The 25,724-nt window shown below is 41.9% G+C and overlaps 2 protein-coding genes across 3 annotated transcripts in view; one reads left to right on the top strand and one right to left on the bottom strand.

Annotated features, from left to right (window-relative positions):
- Window positions 1–2,272: 2,272 nt before the first annotated feature.
- On the top strand, window positions 2,273–15,269 carry NTPCR (nucleoside-triphosphatase, cancer-related). Its single transcript, XM_074818462.1, has 5 exons — window positions 2,273–2,405; window positions 4,956–5,118; window positions 6,182–6,278; window positions 9,034–9,243; window positions 13,980–15,269. Exons 1-5 carry the CDS (start codon window positions 2,372–2,374, stop codon window positions 14,046–14,048), a joined length of 573 nt encoding a protein of 190 aa, XP_074674563.1. The 5' UTR covers window positions 2,273–2,371; the 3' UTR covers window positions 14,049–15,269.
- A 5,775-nt stretch (window positions 15,270–21,044) lies between these two features.
- The window catches only part of PCNX2 (pecanex 2), a 160,742-nt gene continuing 156,062 nt past the window's right edge, over window positions 21,045–25,724 (bottom strand). For both annotated transcript variants that reach the window (XM_074818460.1, XM_074818461.1), the window contains 2 exons: window positions 24,059–24,507; window positions 21,045–22,027 (listed from right to left, as the gene is read on the bottom strand). In XM_074818460.1, coding sequence (XP_074674561.1) covers window positions 21,854–22,027; window positions 24,059–24,507 — 623 coding nt within the window. In that variant the 3' untranslated portion in view covers window positions 21,045–21,853. The remainder of the gene's footprint in view (window positions 22,028–24,058; window positions 24,508–25,724) is intronic.

The following is a 25,724-nucleotide window of genomic DNA, read 5'->3' as shown; positions in this document are numbered from 1 at the left end:
GTATTTAAGCATGAAACATGTTCCACACTACTCAGTGAAATGAGGAATAAGTCATTATGTTCAAAGAAAGATAGATTAACTAAATCTGGTTATCAGTGAAAGCAGAGAACAGGCAAACAAGAATTCAGAGTTATGATCTCCCCTCTGAAATGACCTCTGGTCAGATCTAGTGAAGTAGCCAAAGAAAGGTACAGATGTTCTAAACTACCCCTAGTCTGTTTGGAAGTAACGCTTAAATTTTGCTTCTGATGACTCCCCAAATTTTATGTAAAACAGAAGTGTACTGATCATATGTAATATATCCAGTGAACTGACCCTATGTAATATATCTAGTGACTATACAATGCTGTTGAGGGCAGAAACTAGGTGTTCCCTCCTCTACACTAGCATCTGAACTGTGCTCTGCCTGTCCCAATCAGCTTGAATTTGTGGCTGTGCCGTATCTCAGCCTAATAGAAAAAGCCTGTGAATTTGGTTATAAGGATACTCTCCTGGCAATTGGACAAAATGGATTTTAACTCCCTTAAGGCTGCAGCTGAAGGGGATACGTGTTTCCTACTACCTGACTAAATGGTAGCCTATTACATAAAGCAGAAGTGCTTCACCTGCAATTATAGAGCAACTGTAAAAGGTTCTAGTTTATAAATCCCAGCTAAAGAGAAATCCCTACCATCCTGAAACATTGCACCAGATTTAGGGGTAGGGAGTGTTTCTAAGCATCCTCCCCGTGTTTCCTACAGGCAAGCTTCCTTTCCCTCTGTACTGTCTCGGGATCCTAGGCATCAGCTCTGGTTCTTCATGCCACCCAAGGAACCAAATATGTAATTTATTAACCCCACCTCTTAACATCTCTTTGTTGCAATTTCTCCTTCTGAAAGTGGTGATTATGATTTCTACCTCACAGGAGTGCTGACCCTTAACTGGAGTGTAACTGAAGACTGAAAGAGACTTTTGCTTTCCTCAGAAGCCAGAAGCACAGTAGTACAAGGTACTCTTATTATGCAGTGAAATAGCTGATTGCATCCCTCACACTTTTAGATGACCCACCATTTTACATAGACCCTGATCCTAGCTGACCTGAAAGTATTGTATATTTAAAGATGCAGAACTGCTAGAGGGTTGCTCTTCGTCCTGCTATGAATATAAAACCATACAAGGAAGAGTAGCTATATGTGGTGCACACATCAAAAATATTTTGTTCAATTTATGGAAATACCTGTCTATTGTGATGTACACTCTACCTGCTGATCTACACATTTCATCTGGCTGAAAAGGATACTCATGATCTTTGTGAAAATTAATAACCTTTAAATCCTCAGGAAATTACTGAAAATGAAAGCCAGACAAAGGTGTGCTGAACCTGAAGAGATCCATTCTAGCTGAAGCAAGCAACAACCAGGATGCATCCCCTTCATAGATCAGTATTTTGGGGTAACCATTTTAGTGCTTACAGCCAGGCAGGGATCAGCAGGCCTCAGTGGCAGGGCATCGCCTCACCCAGACTTCTGCCTGTGCACCACAGCCCTCCACACAAAAAATCCTCTTCCCTGCTCTCTTACAGCTCCTCATCGCCAGAGCCCAAACAAACACAGAGGTCACATGCATTTGGTGTTTTGGGATGAAGACAGATGTCTGTCAGTGTCTTTGTTAAATCTGTGAAACCTTTCCATTTGTGACCCAATTCGCTCCCCTCTGTAACACCCTAGTTGTATATTAAGCCCCTAGATACATTTGTTGCCTGCATCGAGGTATCAGACAACCCATTCATCTTTTAATTGACTGGTTTGCTGCATCCTGGAACACGTTGTTTACTGAAACGGGTAGAAAGCTCTAGGGAGAGAAATTAAGAAATTAAATAGGTCAAGCTGACTGGATAAAGAAAATGCTGACCCACATTGAGGAAATTAATTGTTTTTTCCCTTCTCCCCTAACCTTAAATAATGTCCATCTTCTGGGTAATACCACGGCAGCAGCGGCCCACCCCTGGGCCGTGCCTCCCAGGCCGCCACCGTCCGGGAAGGGCCCGTCGTCCCTCGGCGTCAACCGCCCGAGCCCTGGGGGCCACAGCGGCTCCCGCCCCCGGCCCGCCGGGGCGGCTTTGGAGCAATCCCCGCTGGGGGGGGTTCTCGGGAGAGGCCGGGCTCCCCTCAGCAGCTGCCGGCACTGGCAGCTTCACCGCGGCCGCCTGCGAAGCGCCGCGCCACGGCCAGCGCTGCCCGGCGGGCAGGAGGCGGTGGCGGTGCGGGGCCCGGCCAGGCCGCCGGGCCAGGGGCGGAGCGAGGGGGAGGTGCAGCGCGGCGCTCCCGCCAGCCGGGCTGGGCCGGAGTGCGCCGCGGGGGGAGCGGGCGGAGCGCGGTCTGCGGTCCCCGCCATGTCGAAGCACGTTTTTCTCACGGGCCCGCCAGGTAACGGGGGCAGGAGGAGCCCGGGGAGAGGAGCGGGGCGAGGGGAGGCGGGCGCGGTCGCTGGGGCTGGCCAGGGGCCTGGCTCGGCCTGGCCTGGCCTGGCCTGGCCGCCCTGCGTGGGGCCATGAAGCGCTTAGGGCCAGGGGAAGGCACCTGCTGGCGGGCCCCAGCACCGGCCCGGGCTGTGGCGGAGCCCCGGGAGCGCCTCCTGCTGCAACCGGGCCCGGCAGCCGCCTGCGAGGTAACCCCGGCTGCCGGCGTGCGGGCCTGTAGCCGCTCACCTGTTGAGGTCAGAGCCGCTGTACTCATTAATTTTTTCCTAATAAAACTCCATTTTAGCTCTCGGTCTTATCCCATGTCATGCACGTTTCCAGACGCTGCTGTTCTGTCCCTGGCTCCTGCCCTGCAGCTCAATGCTGAGGGGAAGAAAAAAAAAAAAAAAAAAAAAAAAAACAACAAAACCAACCCTGGACAACTAATCCTACTTCAATTAAACTGCAGCCGTTAATAATTTCTCAGCATTCATCTCTTCTGTGACTTAATTGTAGTGATTTAGTGCCTCCAACCTAAGTAATGATGAAGTTATAGGGTAATAATTGGTATCCCAGATGGACAGGCCTTGATTGAAGCAGTGTACTTTATCATGGTAGGGGAAGCTGATTATGTGGAGGTAGAACGGAGCTAGAATAGTCTGAGGGTCGAACTATAAGGTTGATAAAGAGATAAACCAGTTATTATGATTGCAAAGCTTTCTTTTGTGGTCAGGAAGTAAAGCAGTGGGCCTAATTCTCTGTTCTGTGAACTTTTGTATATGCCTGTCTTGTCTGGAATTAATTTAAAATGCTACTGTTAGGCTGAGATATAGATACATTCCACCCACTTCATTCTGCCTTTCCATCCACTTGAATAAAGGCAGCCCTCTGGGAGACCCAGTGGTTAGGCCTGCTTAGGCCTTGTCTCTGTTCATTTAACTGAAGTTGAATGTACTGTTTTGATTAGCTAAATGTATAACTTTAAGCTTTCTTAAGCTTAGTTTGAATCATTTTTACTTTCTTTGGCAATTTACTGAATGAAGGTAACCAAATTAGAGATAGCAAATCTACTTAGCCAAATTAGTATAAATTCACTTAGCAGAGTCAAGGCCTCAGGAAGGTGGTAGATACTGATGGTGCCACATTTGTCATTTTATTTCTCAAATGCCAGGAATCCCTTTGACTTCAATTTTGAAAAGTTTGGTTAATAGTTTGACTAGGTGCTCGTAGAGCCACAGAATATTCTGCCATTGATATTGACTGTTAAGAAAGTAGTTCCTAGATATACTTAAAATCTGAGGGAGGAATTTGGTATGTGCATGTTGAAATGATTTCTGTTGGCACCTTCAGGCAACTCACATTTGGTCTGTACTCCTTGTCTCCAGGAATGTGAAGGTTTATTCTGCAGGATATTTTCTGTCTTCTCATTTTTTTACAGCAATGATTAAAAATGAAGTGATAACACTAAATTTTGTGAGAGGCGATAAATTTGAGTTTAAAAGGAAATTGTCAAGGGATGTACTTGTACAGTGGCAAAGGAGAAGAAATAGCTCCTTTGTGGGAACTGAGAGGATGTCTGGAACATGGCCAATGTTCACATTGTAGAAGGTACATCAGACATCAGGTGGCAAGGGTTTGGAGGATCTGTCCTAGGGTAAAAAAATGGGTTATAGGACCACAGGATAATTCATGTGAGAAGGGACTTCAGGAGGTGTAAAGGAGGGTCAGCTATGAGGCTAGACCAAGTTGCTGAAAGCTTTATCTAGTCAGGGCTTGTAAACCTCAAAGAATGTGAAGACTGCATAGCCTCTCTGGGCAACCTGTTCCAGGCTTGATTGTCCTCACGATAAAAAAGCTTTTCCCTTTATCTAGTCAAAACCTCTCTTGCTTCAATTACCATTAGAAGCATGCTTCTGTTGTTGGAAATATTTTTTGCCATGTAGGACCTGATATCTCAGGGGCAGGGGGTGCTTCTGATTTCTAGGACATCAGTAGAAGTAGTGTGTCCTTTGTGGCAGTTAGGCTCCTGGTAATAGCAATCAGCTTTGACCTTATGATCTAAAAGGAGGATAAACTCAGCTCTGTTCTTAAAAGGTAGTGAATAGAAGTGGTAGAAAGGGAGGTTCATGAGTTAGTCTTCCAGCTAGCTTGGGTGGGTATCAGTTGTGGAACAGTATGGCTCTCATGTATTTACCTGCCTTGGGGCAAGCTTTATGGCCTGCCTGTCCACTATCTAAGCTAACAAGTTCAGTGGTAGCCTGGGATATTTGTACCATTCTGTTGTGACTTCACTGTAGACATACTTCTTAAAGGCTAATAAAACATTACAGTGTCAGTACAGGATGAACTTTAAAACGTGCCTCTGTTCTTTTCTACCATTTAAAAAAATCCAATTTGCAAACTTAAAAAGTAATCAATGTTCCTGCTGAACTGAATCATTACCGTGGTGTTTAAAAATGGGCTTTTAGTGTAGGAGAAGATTAATCCTGTGTGCATTTTGTTTCTTCATCATTTTCAGGGGTTGGAAAGACTACTTTGATCCAGAAAGTCACTCAAGCTCTAAAATCTTCAGGCATTCCCATTGATGGATTTTACACAGAGGAAGTTAGAGAAGGTGGCAGGAGAACAGGCTTTGATGTTGTCACTTTGTCTGGAAAACGAGGACCTTTATCTAGAGTCAGGTACTGAGGTTTTAATAACTGTAAGTGGCTTATTGTTTTATGCTTCTGCTTCGGTCTGTCAGCATGTTAAATGTGCCTCCAGAAGGTGATTTCCAGCACATGTATGGCCTGTTCAGTTCTCTTGTCTTGGCTGATACCTGTATTGTGTAGGTAGACAGTGAGTGTATTGCATAGTGAAATATTGAAAATGTGCTAGGGAAGGGTGTTCTCTCTTACTGCCTATTTTACACCAGATAGAGCGGAAGCACTGCTGAGCATTTTATTGTGAGGTCAAGTCTCTTTGAGATACAGTAAGTAGCTTATTGTATTATTGGCAGAGAGGAAGGTTTTTTGTTTCCACCAGCTAATTTATGGAGACAGAAGTGGAAAATAAAAGGGAAATTGCATATAACATTGTTTTAAAGAGCCACCGACTGGCCTGCAAAACCCACATGTGAATTTTAAGAAAAAGAGGATTTCAGACCCCCACTAAGAGGGAGGCTTCTCAAGTGGTGAGGGGCTCACAGTTTCTCCTGGTTCACTAAACCTGGCTTTTCACACTTTGTGCAAAACTTAGTCTGCACCTCGTTCAGACATAGTTGATCTGAGTAAATAATTTGCATACTGCTAATAAAGAAGGTTCACCTAGGACAGTGTGATGCAGCACATGAAAACTGAGTATTTTTCCAAGTTTGTTGAAGGGTTTTGCAGCCCATGCGAAGATTTGGGCTACTGCTGTGATGCTGTCTGTAGTGTCACATTACCAAATTCAAAGATCTGAACTGCGGGCATGTATTTTGATTTCAGTGTAAATATACCTGCTGGCTTTTACATCCTATTGTCCTTCTGAACACTGTTCAAATTTGAGCTTACAGATTTGTGGAGGTAGCTTATGGTATATTTATTATCTGAAAGAATGCTAACTGCAATATGACTGAATGGATGGTTTAGAGTTTCTTCTCTTAGAACTAAGGGGATTTGACTTACTAGAATAACTTCTCATAAATCCACTTGAAATGACTGCGGTATATTCTCACTAAACTCATTACTTAGAAGGAATTGTGTATCTCTTTTTCAAATTCAGTTCTGATTCTTCTACTTCAAGACGTGAATATCGGGTCGGACAATATGTTGTAGACCTCGTTTCATTTGAGCAGTTGGTTCTACCTATGCTGAGAAATGTGAGTATTCTATGAAAACTGCTGAAAAATGGATGCTTTATGATAATCAGTGTTATTGGAAGGCCCTTCTAGAGCACTAGTTTTTGATATTAATAAATGACCTGTTTCTTGGGTATCACTGATTCTGATTGACTTCAGGATCAGGAAACTAGAGGGGCAAATCTGTCTTGTTCTCTTGTGCTTATTGTAGTGTTGGAGAGATTGCAATCCCCTGTCATTCTTGATCTGACATCGTCCTGTGAGCTGGACTTCCTTGGCCTGAGAGATAGCTGAGAGGAAGTTTCTTCCTATGCCACTCTCTTGCATATTGGAAAGCAAACAAAATGTACGAGTGGCTTACCAGGCAGAACTGGGTGGAGTCAGTGGGTCCAGGAAAAAGCCTTTTGCTGCTGCTTTTCTTCTTTACAGCTTCTTTTCCGCCTCTTGCTCTGATTCCCATCTTCTTCCAGTAGAAGCATTAGTTTCTTGAATCTAGTGGTTATTTTTGATTACCACTGTATAAGTACCTGGAGACTGGTGGGTTTTAACTGATGATAGCCGCCTGATAATTTGGGATTTAGCCTGCTACAGAAGGAGTGCTCTGACTGTGACAAGACTTTCTACACAGTCTCTTTCTGATTCTTCTAACATTCTGTTACTGCCTTTTTCCTTCTCCCCCTCTCTCACGCCAACCTTTCCCCTCTCCAAAATTAAACAAGAACAGATCTGATTTTGGCAATAACATATCACAAGCAGTGTGCAGCAGCTGCTGAACTGTACTACTAAAAAAAACCTATTGTGATTTTTCTATACTGCCAAAGCTCAAGGGACCAAGGAAGAAGGCCCTTCTTAATGAACTTCAAAAGAACAAAAAAACAAAGAGGTGCAAGGAGCAAAATTGAGATTGAGGATCTGATTCTTGTTTTTGTCAGGGAACATTACAGTCTGAGAGTAAGGAAGCAGAGATGGTCGGAGCAAGGGAGAAAGGAAATATTAATAAAATGGGACAATTTTTATATGTTTAATTTCACTGTAACTTGATTTACTATGTTAGTAAATAGAAGGATAGTTTAATAAAAAAGACTTCACTAAGCCAGCGCTGTACTTGGAATCCTTTTACTGCTGCAGTAATGTGAAGTCCAGGAGAGATCTTGCTAGAAGAGTGTTAGCAGTGTTGAATTTTTCTTGTTGTTTTATGGCTTTCTGCAAGTAGAAGAGAAGAGCGAAGAGAAGAAGAAAAGGGACCAGCAGGGTCGGACAGTGCATGGCCCTGTTCTCGTTGAAAGCGCTGTTAATCCGTTTTGTGGGAATGTTGTCATGCATGTAGGTGGCACAAAATGGGAGAGGAGGAGAGTGTGGAAGATCACAGAACTGAAACAAGAAGAAACAAATGAAGAATGAGGGCAGGAGAGTCATAGGTATGGCCTGGTTTGATCAGAGAGCAGCACGGAGTGGGCATGTGCCCATTTAGCTTTGAGGACAGCTTCAGCTCTTCGCTTGGATCTCATTCACTCCAGTGAAAACAGGAGTAGATCCTACAGTGGATGATCTTTCTGGTTCTGGAAACTTTACCAGGCAGGACTGAGGATTTTTTTCAAAGCAAAGTGCTCTGTTTCTCAATGTATTGACTTTTTGCTCACTGATCTACGAAAGGATTTTAGATAAAACAGCTATTCAGCAGGGACTTAGCTTGAAAATATTTTAGGACACATGTTACACAGTTCTTCCACTTTCCCAGAAGCAAATACTTTGCCTTCACAACGCCAAAGATTTAGATTTATTTTTCCTTTTTTTTAGGTTCTGTATAATATGACTGGTATTGGTATATATTCATGGATCTACAGTGATGTTGTGACTTCAGTTGATTTCCTCCTCACTTCTATAAATAATGGAGTACAGTTCTCAGTTACTTTTCCCAAGAGAGGGTAGGCAGTGCACTTCCTTTTCTGTTGAATAGTTCCTTCGCTTTCCAAGTTGCCTTTCCCTCAGTGGCAATATCACCCGTGTTGTCTCCTAGACTTCCCCATCAGCAGCACAGTACTGTTTGGCACAGTATTCACTTCATGAAAGAAGCAAACAAACCACAAAACCTGGTAAATCGTTAGTATGGTGCCTATCCTGCAATCCAGGGGTGGTCTAAGACTATTAAATAAGCGATATCTTGACAAAGAAATGGAAGGTGACTGTTCTGATGTGAGAGAGGCTTGAAAACAGCTTGGTTGTTATCCACATAGCTTTGAAGAAAACTAGTTCTGAGAGAAATGCTAGTTTTGACCCTCCTTTGACCAAGGTACAGGAGGAGAAACTTCCAGAGCTAGATTTAATGCAAGTCTTTTTTTTTTTTTAATAGTTGTGTTGTGTGGATGTTGATCTATTTTAAATGCATCATTTGATGGGAAGAGTGAAGTTTTGAAAAATTGTCCCTCAGATTGACTGAGAGTTGCTGGTAGGCAAAGTGAAGTTCTTAGTTGTCAGATAGCTCATATGGGACCACTGTGAGAATTCTGATTTGAAGGAAAACTGATGTTCTGAATATTTCCTATTGTAGTTGTTATTTATGCTGTACGTATATTTTCATCTTTCCAAAAATCTGTGCTGAAATAGAAATGATAGATTTATAAGTCTGTCAGTTACCAGCAGAAGCTTTGACTCTTCTACCTTCCCCAGTATTACAATTGAATTGGTTTCTTTTGGAGGTATTTCTTTTATTAGCATAGAAATTATTTGTGTTTCTTGTTCTGCATTGTTTACAGTCTCTTGATGCACTTTTCCACAGGTAAACCATGGCAGTAGTGCAGAGAAAAAAATCTGTGTTATAGATGAGATTGGTAAAATGGAGCTCTTCAGCCAGGCTTTTATTCAAGCTGTTCGTCAAACGCTGACTGGCTCAGAGACTGTGGTGCTTGGAACTATTCCAATACCTAAGGGAAAGCCACTGGATCTTGTTGAAGAAATAAGAAGTCGGAAAGATGTTAAAGTGTTTAATGTAAGTAATATTTAATATCCTTAAAGAGCCTTTTGTTCTAGGTTGCTGGTTTGTATTTGGCTCTGTTTAAAAACTAATTGTTACTACCAATTGATAGCTGTGGGTAGCTTGTATGAAATAAGTTTTTTAGTTTCCATTTTACTCCTAATGGGCAGGTGTTCACCTTATTAAAAAAAAAAAGTCACATTTGGCACTTACTGTAGCAGTCTCACACAGCTGGCTTTGCTTGTGAGGGGCTGCAGAAGTAATGATATAGTTGTTTTAAAAGGTTTTCTTGCTGTAGTATTATTGCCTTCTAAGTATTCATTATTCCTAAGAGTTGAATCTTTTAAAGTACAGTCAGATTTTTAAATTATTTTTTTAGACTGGCTTGCAGAAATATTACCAGTAATTCATACTGAAGAAAAAAAAAGGGAAAAAAAAGGCAGCAGTGGATTTTGCAGAAATGATTTCTAGAAGAAAGACACTTGTAAATGGAGTGTGCTTTCTCTGGAGTCAGGGAACCAATTTTGGAATTCATTATGTTATTTTTATAGACATAGTTTTCATAATACTAGGGCCTCAAAGTGCATTTCTGATCAGTTATCGGGAGGTTCTCAAAAACTTATCACAACAAAACATAGCCTGTTCACAGGAATACATGCCTGAGGTTTTCTTAATGTCTCCAAGTGTCCTGGATGCTTCACAAGCTAAATGCAGCCCCCACTCCTTTGATTTATTTTTCTGCTCAGTGTACTATTTGTAGTAGAGAATAAAGCTATATATCCAAAGCTGAACTGTGCATCTCTATAAAATATAAATTCAGGAAGTGGGACTTACACATCCTGGCTTACTAACAGGGGTAATAGAGCAGTATACTGTTGCAGCCTGTTCTTTGTCAGGTGCACATCACAGTGAGAATGCATACTTTGTTTACATCCAAGTGAATGAGGAAGGAAAAAACACTATCTCAACAACTTTATACTGAATGATCTTAATTACTGCGGAGAAAGCAAAGTCTCCATCTTCTTTTTTCCTCTTCAAAGTGAGATTAATAAAACTGCAGTGCTCAGAAAATTTCCTCAGCTTTCTTTTAGTTGGTGGTCCCATCATCATCTTCAGTTTCTGTTTTTTAAATTAAATGCCTCTTTAATTAAGTGCTAAAGCCATCCTAGGAGCAAAGCTGAGAGAAGATTCCGTTCCGCACGTAAGCATTCAACTCCTGCTGTTGCTTTTGGAGATAAAACCCCAGGTTTCCCACTGACAAGCTGATGTGTGTTAGTGGTCAGGTTACTGAATGGGGATGCACGTGAATGTGAATTTTATGAGACTTGCTTTACAGTGGTAGGTCTGGGGAGAGGGAATGGAGAATGCCTCACTGAAAGTAACAGTCATTTGGTGCTTTGACTGCAGTCATGGCAAGGCAATAGTGTGCATTTGACCTGCTTGGGTGAGGAAACGGAGTGCTAGAAAACAGTGTTTGGCTTTTCAAGGGAGCTTTTGAGGCTTCCTCTATCTCTTTTTTATCAGGTGATGTTCTGAGGGCATGTGCCACTCGGCCCCAGGTTGTTAGCTGTATCAGTCTGCTGATACATATTTCCCTGAAATACTGACTACAGCCAGCAAAAGTCTTCCTGAAACTTCAGTGGAGCAATTTTTTCTCTCTAAAAAAAAAACTTTACTAAAAAAATGAGCCATCCTGTTTATGCTGCTGAAATTAGGACATGCAGGTTTCTTTGTTTAAATAGAGTTCTCTGGTGAATCCATTAGCCAAAAGCATGGGTGTGAAATGTGTGACAGACTGCAATAGTTCCAAGGTGGCAGAGACCTGCTATGCTAAAGTCTCATGCAGGAGAGCATCTGTCTCACTTGCAGCAGTGACATGCTATACATGCTCTTGCCCAGCTAGTTAAAACATGTACGTGAGCAGGAACAGAACCTGCCCACGGGGAGTCAGAGGTGTTACTAGCTGAAGTAAATACTGGATCACCAGCTATGTTCTTCAAGGGCTGTGGCATGGTGAGAACATGGAGTGCCCAAATAGCTCATGGTCAGTAATTTCTTACTAACTTTTATGATGCCTGGAAGTGTGCAGAAGTAGGTGGCTACCTTCCAAAAAAGTTCAGCCTGCTTTGTTACTTAATACAGAGTTAGGCTGCATTCAAGTAACTCAGCAGAGTTTTCTCATCCTTCTCTTAGTGTCACAAGGACAGCTCTGGTGTTTGACGCTAAGTGCATAGAGACAGCTGTTCAGGGTTTGACAGTCCCTTCTGTCTTGAAAACATTCAGTTGGTGTAAATAGGCCCAGATGCCCTAAAAGCAGTTGAGCATTTGGTCCCAAACATTTATTATGTTTAGAGCACTTAACGATAGGAGCTCTGATACTTAACACGTTTCTTTTCATTGTTGCCCAATTCCATTTTGCTGAGAACTAAACTTTCCAGTGAAACTACGGAGGCTCTTTTTGCACTTCCCTGGTCTGTGTAGTTTTGCAGACACAGTGTCATAAATAGGATCAGATTATTCTTAGCAGCTGCCACATTCTCATTTTCTCCCATTTTCCCATCTATTAATTATGCTTCCATGAAGCCCATGCCTTTTAAGAAAGAAAACAGTTAAATGGATCAGAGGAAGAAAAAGTTCCATTTGAACAGACTGTGCAAGAGGGGTTTTCTTGACGGTGCATTTAACAGTTAGGGGAAGAAAGCTTTTGTCCTCTACTGTTGCCTGCTTGGAGTCTAGGTGGTAGTTTCCTCCAGATTACCTAAACGCTCAGTATAAGCAGCATCTACAGTTATTTTCAACTCCCTGTCTAAAAATGTACCCATCTGTTTGTACATTCAGTACAGATACTGGGAGATTTGTTCTCTCTGGGAAAGCTGCCTGCACAGAATGTCTCCAGATCTTAGGAGGAGACTTATATCTATCAAGCAGCCTTTGTAAAACAGTTGTGAAAATTTCCCAGCACTTGGCACTTTCTCTCTGCTGCTCTCACTGGACTTCTGGCATGTAGGTATGGAAAAGGGATAGATAAAATGTAGTATTGTTTCTGTTGGCTGTGAGACAGTGGGAAGAGCTATTAAATGTTCAGAAGGTCCTTTGAAAGTCAGGATATCAGGACACTTGCTGTGAGATTTAGAGTTTGGCTGATCTGTGCACTGTGCCTTGTTTACCTTGGGGGCTCTCAATAGCCTTACTGAAGAGCAATTCCATTCTTTGTTGTCTTGCTCTCTTTGTTATTGTGGGGTTGCTGTTTATCTTAGAATAGGCTTGGAATGATACTCAGTAAAATCAGCAACATTTTCAGGCAGTTCTTCCCTTTGGTTCCCTTTTTTTTGTTTTTTGTTTTTTGTTTTTTTAATGTAATTTTTTCCTCAGTCCCATGTTGATCTGCTCTCTTGAATTCAAGTGGTCTGGGTGAGACCACCATCTCTAGGTTTTAGAGTGTTGATTTCCAGTATTTGGATAGGATGTCTGTGACTGTAAACAGCAGTAGACTTCTAGGCCCAAATTCTTCAGGTAGGGCTGTCACCTAGTTAAAAAACATTATGATGATGATAACAATAATAATTTCTCCTGTTCAGTATTGACTGTAGTACTGAAAGGGATACAAACCCTTGTGCTCAGATCTGAAATGCAGCTACAGGGAATGCAGTGAAACCTTGCTGGTAGAGAGTTTTATGCCATTCATAGTGCGGTGTCTCTCCTTCCTCCTCAAACAGCATTTCTCAAACTTTGTTAAAAATATGAACACCCTTGCTTTTTTTTGGCTCATCTGTCTTTGTCTTATTTCTTCCTGCCCTCTCTGCAGGGATCTGAACAGTGGGAAAAATTTCTTGGGCTTTTTAAAATGAGGCTTTTGCTGACACTTCACAATTGCTTGTTAACTCTTTCACCACCCCAGCCATCTCCCCAGGTTTTGGTTGAGTTAGTAATGCCGGCACTGTGGGTCAGTGGGTTCTGTATCAGGACCCGGTCTATCAAGAAGGGGTAATTTACACCCCCAGCCCCCTGCAGCTCTGTGCTGTATTGTTGCTGCACCCAGGAGCTGAGCTGACTAGCAAGCGCTAGCATTTGCTTGGCAGTTTACAGTAATCTGCATGTGCTGCAATGCAGATGGGCCCAGCAAAAGACAGGACACTGGACTGGATTTTCACATGTACTGGTCTTAAAGCCCAGCATTTCCATGGACTGGTCAACAAAAGGCATACCTCAATGTGCTACAAAAGCCCCCCAGCTTTCTCAAGTAGTATTCTTTCTTTTTCAAGGTGTTTCTATCCTGCAGTGCTAAGGTTTCTCAGAATATGGAGTTGTGCTGCTAAGCATGTTTTCATTTTTTTCATTGCAGATGTTTTTGACTAGGTCTATCATGCTAATAAACCCTTTCAAGTACTGAAGGCATAAGAACTCCACTTTATAGTAGGAAAATTATATTTGGTAATTGAAAAGGATTTCTAGTAATGACAAAAGTACATGCTGGTTCTTTGAGTGATTCTTGTTGGTTATTCAAGCCCTGAATAATACTGCAAAAAACCATGGGTAATTAAATCAAAAAGATCATTGAATATTCAATTACATATGCAGGTTTGTGGGTTTAGCTTGTTGTGTTCTCAGAAGCAGAAGGCAGCAGGTGCTTGACACTCAACATTCCTCCACTGAGAAAGAAATGCATTTGAATTTCTGCTTTGTTTTTGAAGTAAACACTGATACAGAGGTTATTCATCAAATTACATCAGTTTTAATTTCTCTTTCTCTAGGTTAGTAAGGAAAACAGAAACAGCATTTTGCAAGACATCTTGGCAGCTGTAGAATCCTGCAGAAAATGAAGACCTTTTCTTGCCTGTAAACACAAAAGCTTTTATTTTAACAAAATATTACAACATTTTGCGGATGTTTTGGAGTCTGCCCTTCCTGCTTTAGCCGCTGGAGGCTTTATTGGAGCCTTCAGGGTAAGCAAGGTAAAACTGGTCAAATGTGAAAATGAGATAGCACGATTCTTGTTTATTCAGTTCACAAGCTGATCCATTCAGAAAATTGAACAGATGCATAGTTAACATCCAGTTCTAATCTGGGTATTTGAAAGTTAGGTGGTCTGACTCTGATCTTAGTTATACCATGTAAAAGCAATTAACTGTCAAATCTGTTTGAGATCTTAGTCTTTCAGAGTGTAGACTGTTTTGCCTGGAGAACAGTTCCGTATCTGGAACTTAGCCCTGGTGTAACAGAACAGAACCATGCCCAAAACGTGTGGTCTGCCTAGTTTATGCAGAAATATCTTTGCTGTAAGTGACCCAGCTTAGGTGTGTCCAAGTGTGTCTCGGCATGGGTGCTGATGATTCATGAGGTACAAGGAATAAGCAGATGCTCTCCCCCTACCCCCAGACACCCCTCTCTCCAGTTGCAGTATAAGAAGGGTATCTAGAATTTCAAGGAAATTTCCTGTAGTCCCAAGTGGCATTTACAGAATTCCACTTCAGGAGGAAAAATAACCATCTCTACCCTCTCCTGAGTGGCCCAGACAGTAGTTGAGGGCTGTATATTAGGTTCATTTCCAGATTTCCGATGGCAATCCTGCCTCTCACCCCCTTAAAAAAATGCATATATAAATCTTCAAGTCCACGAAGTTCAGTCAAATCTTGACTTGTGTTTTTCATGCAGAGTTTATTAAGTCAGGATCAACTTAATACTGCATTTGTCCATATGGGTTTTACAATGTTATGTTTATTAATACTTTTTGGTTGGGATTTTTTCTTATTCAATTCTGTACATGCTTAATGGTTAATGGTGAAATAAGTGTTTGAGAGTATTAGACAATGTGTTTCCCTATGAGGTGTGCAGTTGTGTTCAGGAGAAGTGCTACCACCTAATCAGTGTTGCGTGTTGTGAAAACAGAGTTCCCTCCCAGGTGCACACGTGTTCATTGTACAATTTATAGTCATCTCTGGCTGTAAAAAGTTGTTAAGAATTCAGTCATTTCTCAACTTTTTTCTGTTCAGTTCAACAACTGTTAAAATGAGCAAACTATTTAAAGGCATTTTCAAATATCATTTGAGTTACTTATTTCTGTAAAACTGACATCCAAAGTTGTAGGGGACTGGGTGGGGAAAGGCATTTTTACAGGTGCCCTGGAAACAGCTGGGAGCATGGAGGGAATGTCCTTTCGCTTTCCTATCTTCAGAAGGAGGGTCTGGTACAAACATTGCCCCTCCACAGATGGTAGGAGGTACATGCCACGTTAAAAAATGCTGTGGCCTTATTCCCTGACTGCCCTGTTACACTACCATTCTGCCCAAATCCGTTTGGATGATGGTATCGTCTTCATCATATTTGGGAAAAAGAGAATTCCTCTTAGGGTCCCACTCCTTTGAGAATGTACAGCTCCTGGTTGCTTTTTGCAAAATAAGGCTGTGCCCTGAAGGTATCACTAATCCCTTAATTACTTCAGGCATCTTACTCAGACAAGACACCTTATTAGAGGTGGTGAAGGACTTGGGACCAAAGTAAACTTCAGGGCTATGTGCCATAGACTTTCAAACAGAAACCTCTCTGTGCTTAAGTGCTGGACGTCCTACTGCTTCAATGTTGTCTCTTAAACTGTTAAATATGCTGCAAAAAAAATAGTTCTTTCAATGATTAAATAATTGCCTAAAGTCTAGCAAGGTTTTAGGGGGACTGCAGTTGAGTCTTAAATGAGGACTGACCTTTAAAGCTAAATAAAATGGAGATATTTGACACTTCTTTGTAGAAGCCGGGGAGGGGAGTTTCTTCAGGAGTGATGGCAGAGTTCAGTTTTCCAAATTCCAGTTCAGCCAGTATTATTGGGAATTCATCACTTAGAGTGGTATTTGTTCATCATAAAAGTAGATATATTGCCCTGCATATAGCACCATGATGCCTGCTGTAGTCCCATCATTTAATAGACTGGGAAAAAAAGGAAAAAGAATCATAACAATGTTTGGGGAACTTTTGACCAAGGTGCTTCTAGTACTTTTAAGCCATTGTCTCATGGTACAAGGAAGCCCTTTTGTAGTGTGGGTAGATAGTCACTGGAAAAACTTCCAAAATGGAGGATTTTTCCTTCACTGGAACTGTGAGTGAAGTATCAGCCCTTTTAAATCAAAGGGTATTTTTGCTACTGACATCAGTGGCTCTTGCTTTCTGTTTCCTATCTCAAGACTGGTGAGAGTCTTTAATTTGTTGTTGTTCTTTTTTTAAGCCCATCTTCTCTCTGAGCTAGAGTGCTTTTCAAGAGAAATAAAGAGAAATTTTGTGGTCTGTGTTTAGCAGGAGATCCTAGATGACCTTAACAGTCATGTCTGGCCTTTAAATCTGAGACAGTCCTGAAGAAATGATTTGCCTGTTTCAAATATACATTGAGTGAGTGAGAAAGTAATATTTCCAACTGAACTTAGTTTTTATGACACCCTGTGTTTACTTTAGAGGTAAAAATTTATTGTCTGGTCTTGCACTAGTAAAATATTTGGAAGGCCTTGAGAGCACTGTAACAACAAACAGAGCATTCACTGATTCCCCTGATGGGCTGATTTTACTAATAGCACACATTTGGTGAAAATAACCTCTGATGTACCAGCAAGATTCCAGATGACAACATTAGTGCACCTGCAGGTTTTAATTGGTGCAAAAACGGGGAGAATATGAGGTACCAATTATTCTCTTGAAGCCCAAGAATCAAGGACTTTTTGGCAAGGAGGCTTGTAATTCAAACATAAATTGCACACAGCATGGAATAAACAGGGCCTGCATTATTCATCATGCATTAGACAATTTTTGACTTGTAAAACTCTGAGAAGGCTGAAGGAGAGAGGTGAATCTTTAACACTGGACCTACTGCAAAGTTAATTAAAATAGTATGTCTGTTGCAGATTTAGGGATGTACAAGCACTAGTGAAACATTGTAATTAAATACCAGCTCCCAATCCAGGGAGTAATCTAAATATGGCAATAATTGGGTAGTTGAAAAACACGCATTGATGAGAAGATGATTATTACATGCAGGAGAATTTCACTGGTAATTCTAATCTTCTAAAATGAGCTGCACAAAATTCAGCTAATCTTTAACTTAAATTCCCCAACAAGAGAAGAGCAGTCAGTTGGTGGGTTGGAGCCAAATGCAGATGACATTCCTTGCTTTATTCTAACAAATAACTTTTTAAAAAAGCTGTGAATGACATCGTAGAGACTCCTAAGAACTTAATAGCTTCAGAATGTCATTCATAGGTATTGAGAGTATCTAGCCATCTTGTCAAGGCGAAAAGACTCACACTGGTAAGTCCTTTCTGTAAACATTTGTCTTAAATACAGTGAATGCCACGATTTTCTGTCTATAGGAATGAGGTGAGACTTTTCAACAAGAATGCCAGTTCCTCACATAGAAGAAGTTTGTATGGCACTTCAAAATGGAGGGAACAGCAGGATCTCCAGCATTTGTGTTTTTGGAGGAATGGACATGAACTTTGTACGTTGAGCCCATCTTGCTTGCTGTGGTGGGAACCAGCCGGGCTGAAGGCCAGGCTGGAGGCTTGCCAGCGTACCTGGTGGATGTGAGCAGTTCAGCAGCCTGTGGTTGGCTTGGTAAAGTGTTACTAAAAGTCGTCTTACCAGATCTTCAGGCCATGTTTCACCCTTAGGAGTGTAGCACCTGGCTTTTACTATATGATGTAAACAAGAGCCTATTAGTGAAAGGAAAGTTTAGGAAAACAACATGGGAGGGGGGGTAAGTATCCCACATTTAATGCAAGGGCTGAAATACTGTGTTTGTGCTTGTTTTATCATCTACTCATTATCCTCCTTCCTGTAGCCTGCTCTACTGTATGTGTTCCTCTCTGCTCTCGGGTTGTGAGGGCCCCACTGAGCCAGTGTCCATAAAATCACTCCCAGTGTTTCTTTTCAGCAATGGTGATGTTATCTGGGGTTAAGCTGGGGGAGGCAGATAGGCCCTCCCTCTCTTCATCCCTTCTGACATCTCTGTGAAAGAACCACATGTACCAAATGCTCTTGTGGATCAAGTGCTTGATTTCCTCAAAGGATGCATTCAGCTTGCTAGTGAGACTGGAGTGTTTGTTACTGGTTTCAGGTTGTAGAAGCAAGAAGGTTCTGGGCTGGCTGAATGCGCATCGAGCAGGCTTCTGCCTTCAGCCCATGCTGAGTAAGTGGCTTCTGCAGCTCTGGAAAAATTCAAGCATAGCACCTGTATCTTCAAAACTGACACTAAATGGAACTGCCTATAAATGGTACTTAAGTGTTTGTGGTGGTCATCTGTCCTGCATCACAGATGTGGTGAGAGATGAGACAGGTAATGTAGGCAAACTGCTCAGCCTGAGCAACTTCAGGACCAAGTTTTAACAAGTGTTACACATTGTGAAACCATTGTGAAATCAGTGCCACAGCTGACTTAAAAGCAGTGGAAGTTGCCTTTGCTTTTCATTCAGAGCCCCAAACTGCCCAAAAAGGAGGGTTCTTGAGGTGCCACAGGTACCTCCATCTTGCAACTCTGAAGCACCTCCAGTGTGAGGTTAAGTATCAAGCTGCTTAGGTCTTTCAGGAATAAAAGTATGGCTTAAAGCCTTTGTGTATGTGTAGGCACTGATTGCTGAGAACAGCAGTCCTACGGACTCAGGTGCCTTTTGGTGCTACGCAGAGCTGTTCTGAGCAGCTTACTGTTGGAATTAGGCCTTGCCTAAAGGTTAGGTACCTGTTAGCTTTGTGTGCATCAGCGTCTTAGATGCATCGTCCATCCTGTACAGAGTAAACAGGTCTATCTCTACCTCATGCAAACATGGGGCGAGGTCTAAGATGTGTTTAATCAGTACAACCTCATACCTACTTCCAGGTTTTATTTCTAACCGTCATGTCTGATTATTCTGTAGGATTGGCCCGTATTTAAAAACAATGCATACAGCAGTAGTCTTTTTAATAACAGCAGACTATATCCAAAATTATGGAGAAATGTAATGTGGGAGAGTTTGTGCTGTCATCTTAGGGGTTTTTTTTTGTCTTTGTTACTGTTGTTAATGGTCACTCTCAGGCTTTTTCAACTCAGTATGCTACAGTAACAACTTTAACGCAAAATAAAAACTGGGTAAGACATGGCTACAAAAAGGAACTCTTTTTTTTTTTTAATCTTACCTTGTCTTCTGCTCTGCCTTGCTGGTGTGCTGTGCCTCAACAAAGGAGTTAAGACATGCGTTTTCTGGCAGCCACCCTGTGCAGCGGGAGGCTGGGCATCATGGCACACTGCTGTCCCCAAGGAGTTCTGCTCCAGGGCTGGTGGCTTGAACTAAGTCAGGAACTGTGAGGCAGCTGCATTCTCTTAGGGTGCGGTACCAGAGGGCATGGAGATGGTAGAATCTCTTAAACTGTGGTGCTGGGGGAAGGTGGCGTTGCTGGGCCTCTGTCCATGCTAAGCAACAGCAGCTTGCTGCTGGGAGGATTTGTGCAGCTGTTTCCCAATCTGCTTTAGTGTGCTTGAGTTGGATACATAGAATAATTTAGGTTGATTGGGACTACTGGAGTTACTTATTTTTGATGGAAATTAATTCAAACTTAAGTTAAAGATGTGAAAATTGGAGGCCTAAGTGAGGCTAACTGAACATGAGAAGGTTTTTAGTGCTTTCCACAGCTGCCTGTTTGCCCTGCTTCCAGGCAGGGCAGGGTTTAGGAAGACAAAGCAGTGATTGTTTATCGTAGTAGACTGCCATGCAAAAGCCCCCAGGGCAGAAATGGGGCTGGTGGCTGTTACTAAGAGCCCTCCACCTACCTGTATAACCTCCACCCATTTGTAATGAAGCACTTCATGAGCAGGGTAGGGGAGGAGAGGTATGATCTGCCAGAAATGGTCAGAAGGGAGCAGCTGAATTCAATTTCCTCTTCCACATCACACCGGGATGCTGGAGGAGACATTAGTAGGGCCTAAACTGCACTGATGACCATGTGTCTCAGGGGGCTGTACATGAATACTCTGCTTTTGCCCTTGCAAACATGATCAGAATTTTGCCTGAGTTGTGCTGAGCTTTATAAATAAGCAATTCGCCAAGATCTGAAGTGAAAGAAAAACAATAGATTTCTCAATTTCATAAGGCAGAAAGCAAGCGAAAACAATTCAAAATAAAAAAGAAAACCCAAAAACTGCTGCCACACAAAACATACTTTGATCATTTTATTTTCACTAGGTGTTATTTAGTTCTACTACTTATAATCTGAAGTGTGGCACAGTAGGAAGCTCAGAATGCAACTGTGTATTGCCTAACAGTAATGAGACTTAGCTACAGCATCTCTTGTTAAATCTTTCTTGTTAATCGGGACAACACAGCCTGGCTGCACATCATCGTGTTGAGAATTAGAAACAATCTATGGTAGTTACAGTAAAGAGGAACAGCAAGACACTGATAGCTGCGATTTTTTTAATTAAAAAAGAATGAGAACAGGCGTGTGTTTAGACGCTATGGTAGAGGAAGGATTTGTTGTAGCCTTTTGGCTTCCAGAGTAGTCATGCATTCCTGTAAATCAGCATTTCTCAAACTTTGTGAAAGCATGGCCTCCCTTTTTGCCTCATCTGTCTTTATGCAACTATTAAATTGGCAGCAGCTCAGTTTCTCTGGGGGAGGGAAATCAGAATGCTCTGTAATTACTGGCTACAAGTGTTTATGGACAGTGAGCTATGTCCAGCAATTAAAGGCATTTAGCTGTTCCCTTCCTAATACAGAACTTCCAGATAATAATTACAGCCTGCTTTGCCCTTTCCTGTCCTTAAGGAGGATTCCCCTGGGCCCTTTTGTAATTCCCACGGGGGCTGTTGCCTGGAATTTGAGAAACGCTGCTGTAAACCAAACAGGAGCACAAGATAATACCTAAGAGCAGCTGTTTATGCAAAGCTGCTTTCTTTGTAAATAAGGTGCACCATATGCTTTGAAGGCTTTCCATGCACTGGATACTCCCTTTTCTCACACTTGACTTCTGTTTATCTGTGTAGCATGGCTCGTTCACACAATATTTCATTATGGCTGCATGCAGTATATCAATCTGTGATGCTACGTTGCTATTCAGAATTACCACCTGCATAACATGTTAAAGAAAAATGAGAGAGATTTGCTGTTGGAAAAAAAATAATAAGATTTAGCTCTAATGTTACAGTACAGGTTGTACTGTCCTTTATGTATTCATTGCTTCTGTTCAAAGTTGCCTTTTGCTATGTGTTATATATCAAATGCCAATTAGTTTGCATGCAATCAGCTGTTGAGTTGTGGCAGGAAAGAGATGTCTTGTGTGCTTTTCACTGAGTTGTATTAATATTTCCCGCTCTATTCATTCGTGATTCCAACCATTCCAGAGGAAGGAACATTAAACAGGTTGTATTCATTGATCTAGGATTTACAAGAACCTGAGATGAAGTGGCACTGTGTGTTTTTTAGGACATCTTCCAACCCTACCCATTCCAAGGCCTTTAGCTGAAGAACATCTGCCCTGTATATTGTTGTGTAGAAGTTAGAAAAATAAACATTTAGAAGTTGCTTGTTACATTTGAAAGAACCTAAACCCACATGCAGCTCCCTGACCTAACTTGTGTCTGTATGTTATTCTAAGAAGCGTGTGGCCCTCGTGCTAGGCACCCTCCTTACTGCTCTTCAGACAGGCTTTGCTGAGAAGCAGTGTCTTCCAGGGCCATATCTTCTTGGCTGGCCCTTCTGCACTCCAGGTTCTGACTCATGAATATGGCATGGGCTGGACCTGCCTCTCGCTGCCGTCTAGGTTCTGTAGCATCGGTTGTTTCACAGGTCTCGGTGAGTTGCTGGAAAGAAAGAAAAAGTCAACTAGTTTAGGAAACTTCTAAGTAACACTTCAGCTATTTTTTGATGTGACAGGTGAAAAAAGTTAAAAATTGATCTAGGAATGTCATTCTGTGAAACTGCATGGGATTCTTAACATGCATTATTCACAAGGGACTTCTGAAGAGGTACCTGTCACACTTTGTGTAACACATAAATTTGGAAAGAAAAGCAGACCAGGAGCTAGAGGTTTAGTACCACAGATGTACATGTATAGAGAGCTGTAAAATCATTTGGATTGAAAAGGACTTCTGGAGGTCATCCAGTCCAAACCTCTGCTCCAAGCAGGGCTGACTTCTAAAAAGTTAAATTGGGTTGCTCTGGGTCTTGCTTTATATGCCAGATTTTAAATCCAACTGACAAAGAAACCTGTTCATCAAAACTGGAACGTAATTATCAGTCTGAAAATGTTATGCATGGTGTCACCCCATTGTAAGGAGTCCATTAGTATAAAAGCTTTCCAGAACTGTGCTGTGTTAACGTTTAAATAAAACACTTCTTCCTTAGCACTTCAATCAAATAGGCACCTGGACTCTTGAACAGTTACTCTGGCCAGGATTCACCTTATGTAAATTTAACCATGTAGTCTTAGTGTATCATCTAGGCTGTCAATGGTAGGCAGAGAGATAGGGGTGTCCCAGGGGAAGATTTCTTCCTGACAGCTGTAAGGATGAAGTGGATTGTCCTTTCCACTGAATACAGAGGCCACACCAACAATCTACGGAGATTTCAAACCCAAATTGTAGATGGCTTAAAGTTAGATGAGGTGAATCCTACCATTAGTACTCAGTATTGCAGACTGGCTGAGTTCTTGCAAATTAGGCTATAAACTCTTGAGAGTTGGAATTATGCCTTGTCATCTGATATTTTCGGCTGTACATGTAGAAATATTATTAATGCTTATTAGAGTAATAAAGCAGGATTGGACCCAGATGAGTAACGTTCAGTCAACTTCTGTTGAAGTTCATGGCAAAACTCCAAGGAACTATACCGTACATGGTATTTTTGGGTTGAGAGCAAAATACACACAGGCTAAGGAGCTTTTTTTCACTTGAGGTTTGGAGAATTCTTTGAAAATGAGGGAAGTTATACACTGTTCAGAATGATAGTGTTTTGGACTTTCCATATTCACAACCTTCCCCTGTTGCCAATTTGGTTTCCATTTTGATAGGCTAAATGCAAAAGTCTGTCTTAATTAGGTTGTCACTCAACCGCTAGTTGCAGTCACCCTTTATCTCTAGTCCATCTCCTCACATTACTGCTCTGTAGTGCTGAGGTGAAAGTTTCAAAATTCAGGAAAGCAACTGATGGCAACCAAGGTTAAATAAATATACTTAAGTAGACAATAAAACAGTAACACTGCTATGTGCATTGAATTTTCCAGAGAAGATGGGAATAGGACTGGAAGTTCTTTGTGTGTACTGTTCTGCTGCTAGAAAATGCTGAATCACAGGGCATGCAGGTTTCCTTTGGGAAATACTTCCTTTGACTAACCCTTTCATCAACAAGGTTTTCAAGTCCTGGATTGAATTTCTGGTCAGAGAGAGGTTCACTGTTCACTGTGCACTGTTCAGTGGAAACTGTTCCTCCTTGTACAAATAATTAAGTCCTGCATAAGCAAGCAAGGAAGGAGCTATTTAGTTTGCTTATAATGGTACTCATCACCTGGGCTGCAGAAAAGGGAGACCCAAGTCCCTGGTCTGAGTGAAAGGAAGAGGGACTTTGCCCCAGTTTGCAATTTCAGGTGCATGCTTAACAGCCAGCCTGTCAATTACTTATAAATACATCACTCTCATACACACACACATATTAACCAGTCTCATTTTCATTGTGATGCAGCAAAGTGCGAAACAAATACCAAAATCCTGACGTTGTTTTGGAAAAGACTTTTTTCTGACCAGTGAGAAGGAAGAAACCCAACAGGAGTTCAAGAACCTGATAGGAGAGCAGTACAGTAGCTCAGCTTAGTGCTGCTATTATGGCTTCAGCCTTACCCGAGTTGCTTGACTTGCTGCTCTAGCAGATGGGCCCATGGCAATATTCATACTGCTGGATGACTGGGTGTCACTGGTGTTACCTCCGTCTGCAGCTGAGAGCCCAGAAATCACCAAAGCACTTGAAAAACTTCTCTTGCCGAACAGCAGGCTGAGAGTTGAGCTAGTGGAAGAGGCCAGACTGGACCTGAGCATTGCTGCAGCTCGGTCCTGCACAGTCAGCTGGCCAGCAACAGGAACAGCAGGGGACTGGGAAAACACAGAAGTTGCGGAGTTGTGGAATGACAGCTGACTGCTGGAAAGCCTTTGGGCAATTTCGTGGGCAGATGTAGATGTTTGGATGAAAGGCTGGCGGCTTTCTGCAATTGGTCCTGAGTGACTTGAAGCAGGAGGCCTTTGGTTTAAAGCAGTGTGTGCCTGGACGGACTGACTTCTGGGTTTTCTCTTGCCTTTAAAAGAAAGTTTAATATATTTAAGTAAGTGGCATCCTGATGAACTCCATGCTATTGACAGTGTCCCATGTGTACATATTGCTATTGGCATATTACTACTGGTTTTATCAGCATAAGAATCCCAAGAATAACAGAAATAAATTGCTAAACCTATGAACCCTCCTGTGTTTTCCACCACAGGGGTTCTGGATTTTGGTTAGAATAGCTCTGGTGGTTCTGCACTGAGTCAAAAGAGAAGAAAATAAGAAGACACCCCAAGGAAGGTACTCTAACCGCAGGTTCACACCTATTCTGCCATGTACATTTTAACCTGCCCCGTGAATGACTGAGCATAGTGTTGCTGTAATTCCACTCCCCTTTGACAACCCCACTCAAGTAAAAGATGTTGATTATCCACCTTAAATGGCTTGGTATAATTTAATGTAAAAATAAACCCAAAAAACTGTGAGTTAAAACAATGGCACATGAAAAAGAATTATTCCTGCATATGGGGAAAGAGAATTTGAGAATTCAACCAAGTGAAAGACTACAACATTCAAGCCACAAGACAGTTTTTAAGACTAATATTAAACTATATCTGTGTTCCAAGAGTGATATTTACAGACTGAAAAGATGTGAACACTTCTAGTTAGGGTAGTCTGTTGGAGGTCTGAATGAGACCCACATAAGGTTTTTGCCCCATTCTGTGAAGTGTCTCAGAGCAGCTGCTATTGGATACAGAGTAGATGAGAGAAGCTATTCTGACGTGCTGAGACAACTTCTATCTTCCTGTACATATACACCCCCATTTTAAACATTTATATCAACACCTTATGTCATTCAAACAAGTTCTGTATTTCTTATGCTTGCATATTTAAATAGGCATAGAATGAAAAATAAACCAACTCACTGGCCAATGAACCCACCAGATACTTGCACCCAGGCCCTTTGCAAATGGCATGCAGTGGGCTGGCAGGCACCACAGGCCCTGAAAGAGTTCACTGTATCTGCAGACAGGCTCTAACCCAGGCTTACGCAGCAAATACCCCGTCACATGAGTGCCTGCTTGGCTTTTTTGCTTTCCAGGAAACTCCAAACAGTAACACAAGCTGGCATTTTGGTTTCCTAGCTATAGCTGTAGGGTACAGAGTTGATGCCAGAAAATCTGTTGAGAGCTATCAATGCAGAAACAATTTTTTCTGGCAAGCATTTCTAGGTGGTTGGTAATTTTTTTT

This window comes from Strix aluco, chromosome 3, assembly GCF_031877795.1.
Source record: "Strix aluco isolate bStrAlu1 chromosome 3, bStrAlu1.hap1, whole genome shotgun sequence".
NCBI classification, from domain to species: domain Eukaryota; kingdom Metazoa; phylum Chordata; class Aves; order Strigiformes; family Strigidae; genus Strix; species Strix aluco.
The sequence above is the reverse complement of the archived record's forward strand: the minus strand, read 5'-3'. Positions and strand labels throughout refer to the sequence as shown.

Coding starts and splice junctions, on each gene's coding strand:
- NTPCR (XM_074818462.1), top strand. CDS start 2,372: ATGTCGAAGCACGTTTTTCTCACGGGCCCGCCAG. Junction 2,406..4,955: donor TTTTCTCACGGGCCCGCCAG/GTAACGGGGGCA, acceptor CATCATTTTCAG/GGGTTGGAAAGACTACTTTG. Junction 6,279..9,033: donor TTCTACCTATGCTGAGAAAT/GTGAGTATTCTA, acceptor ACTTTTCCACAG/GTAAACCATGGCAGTAGTGC.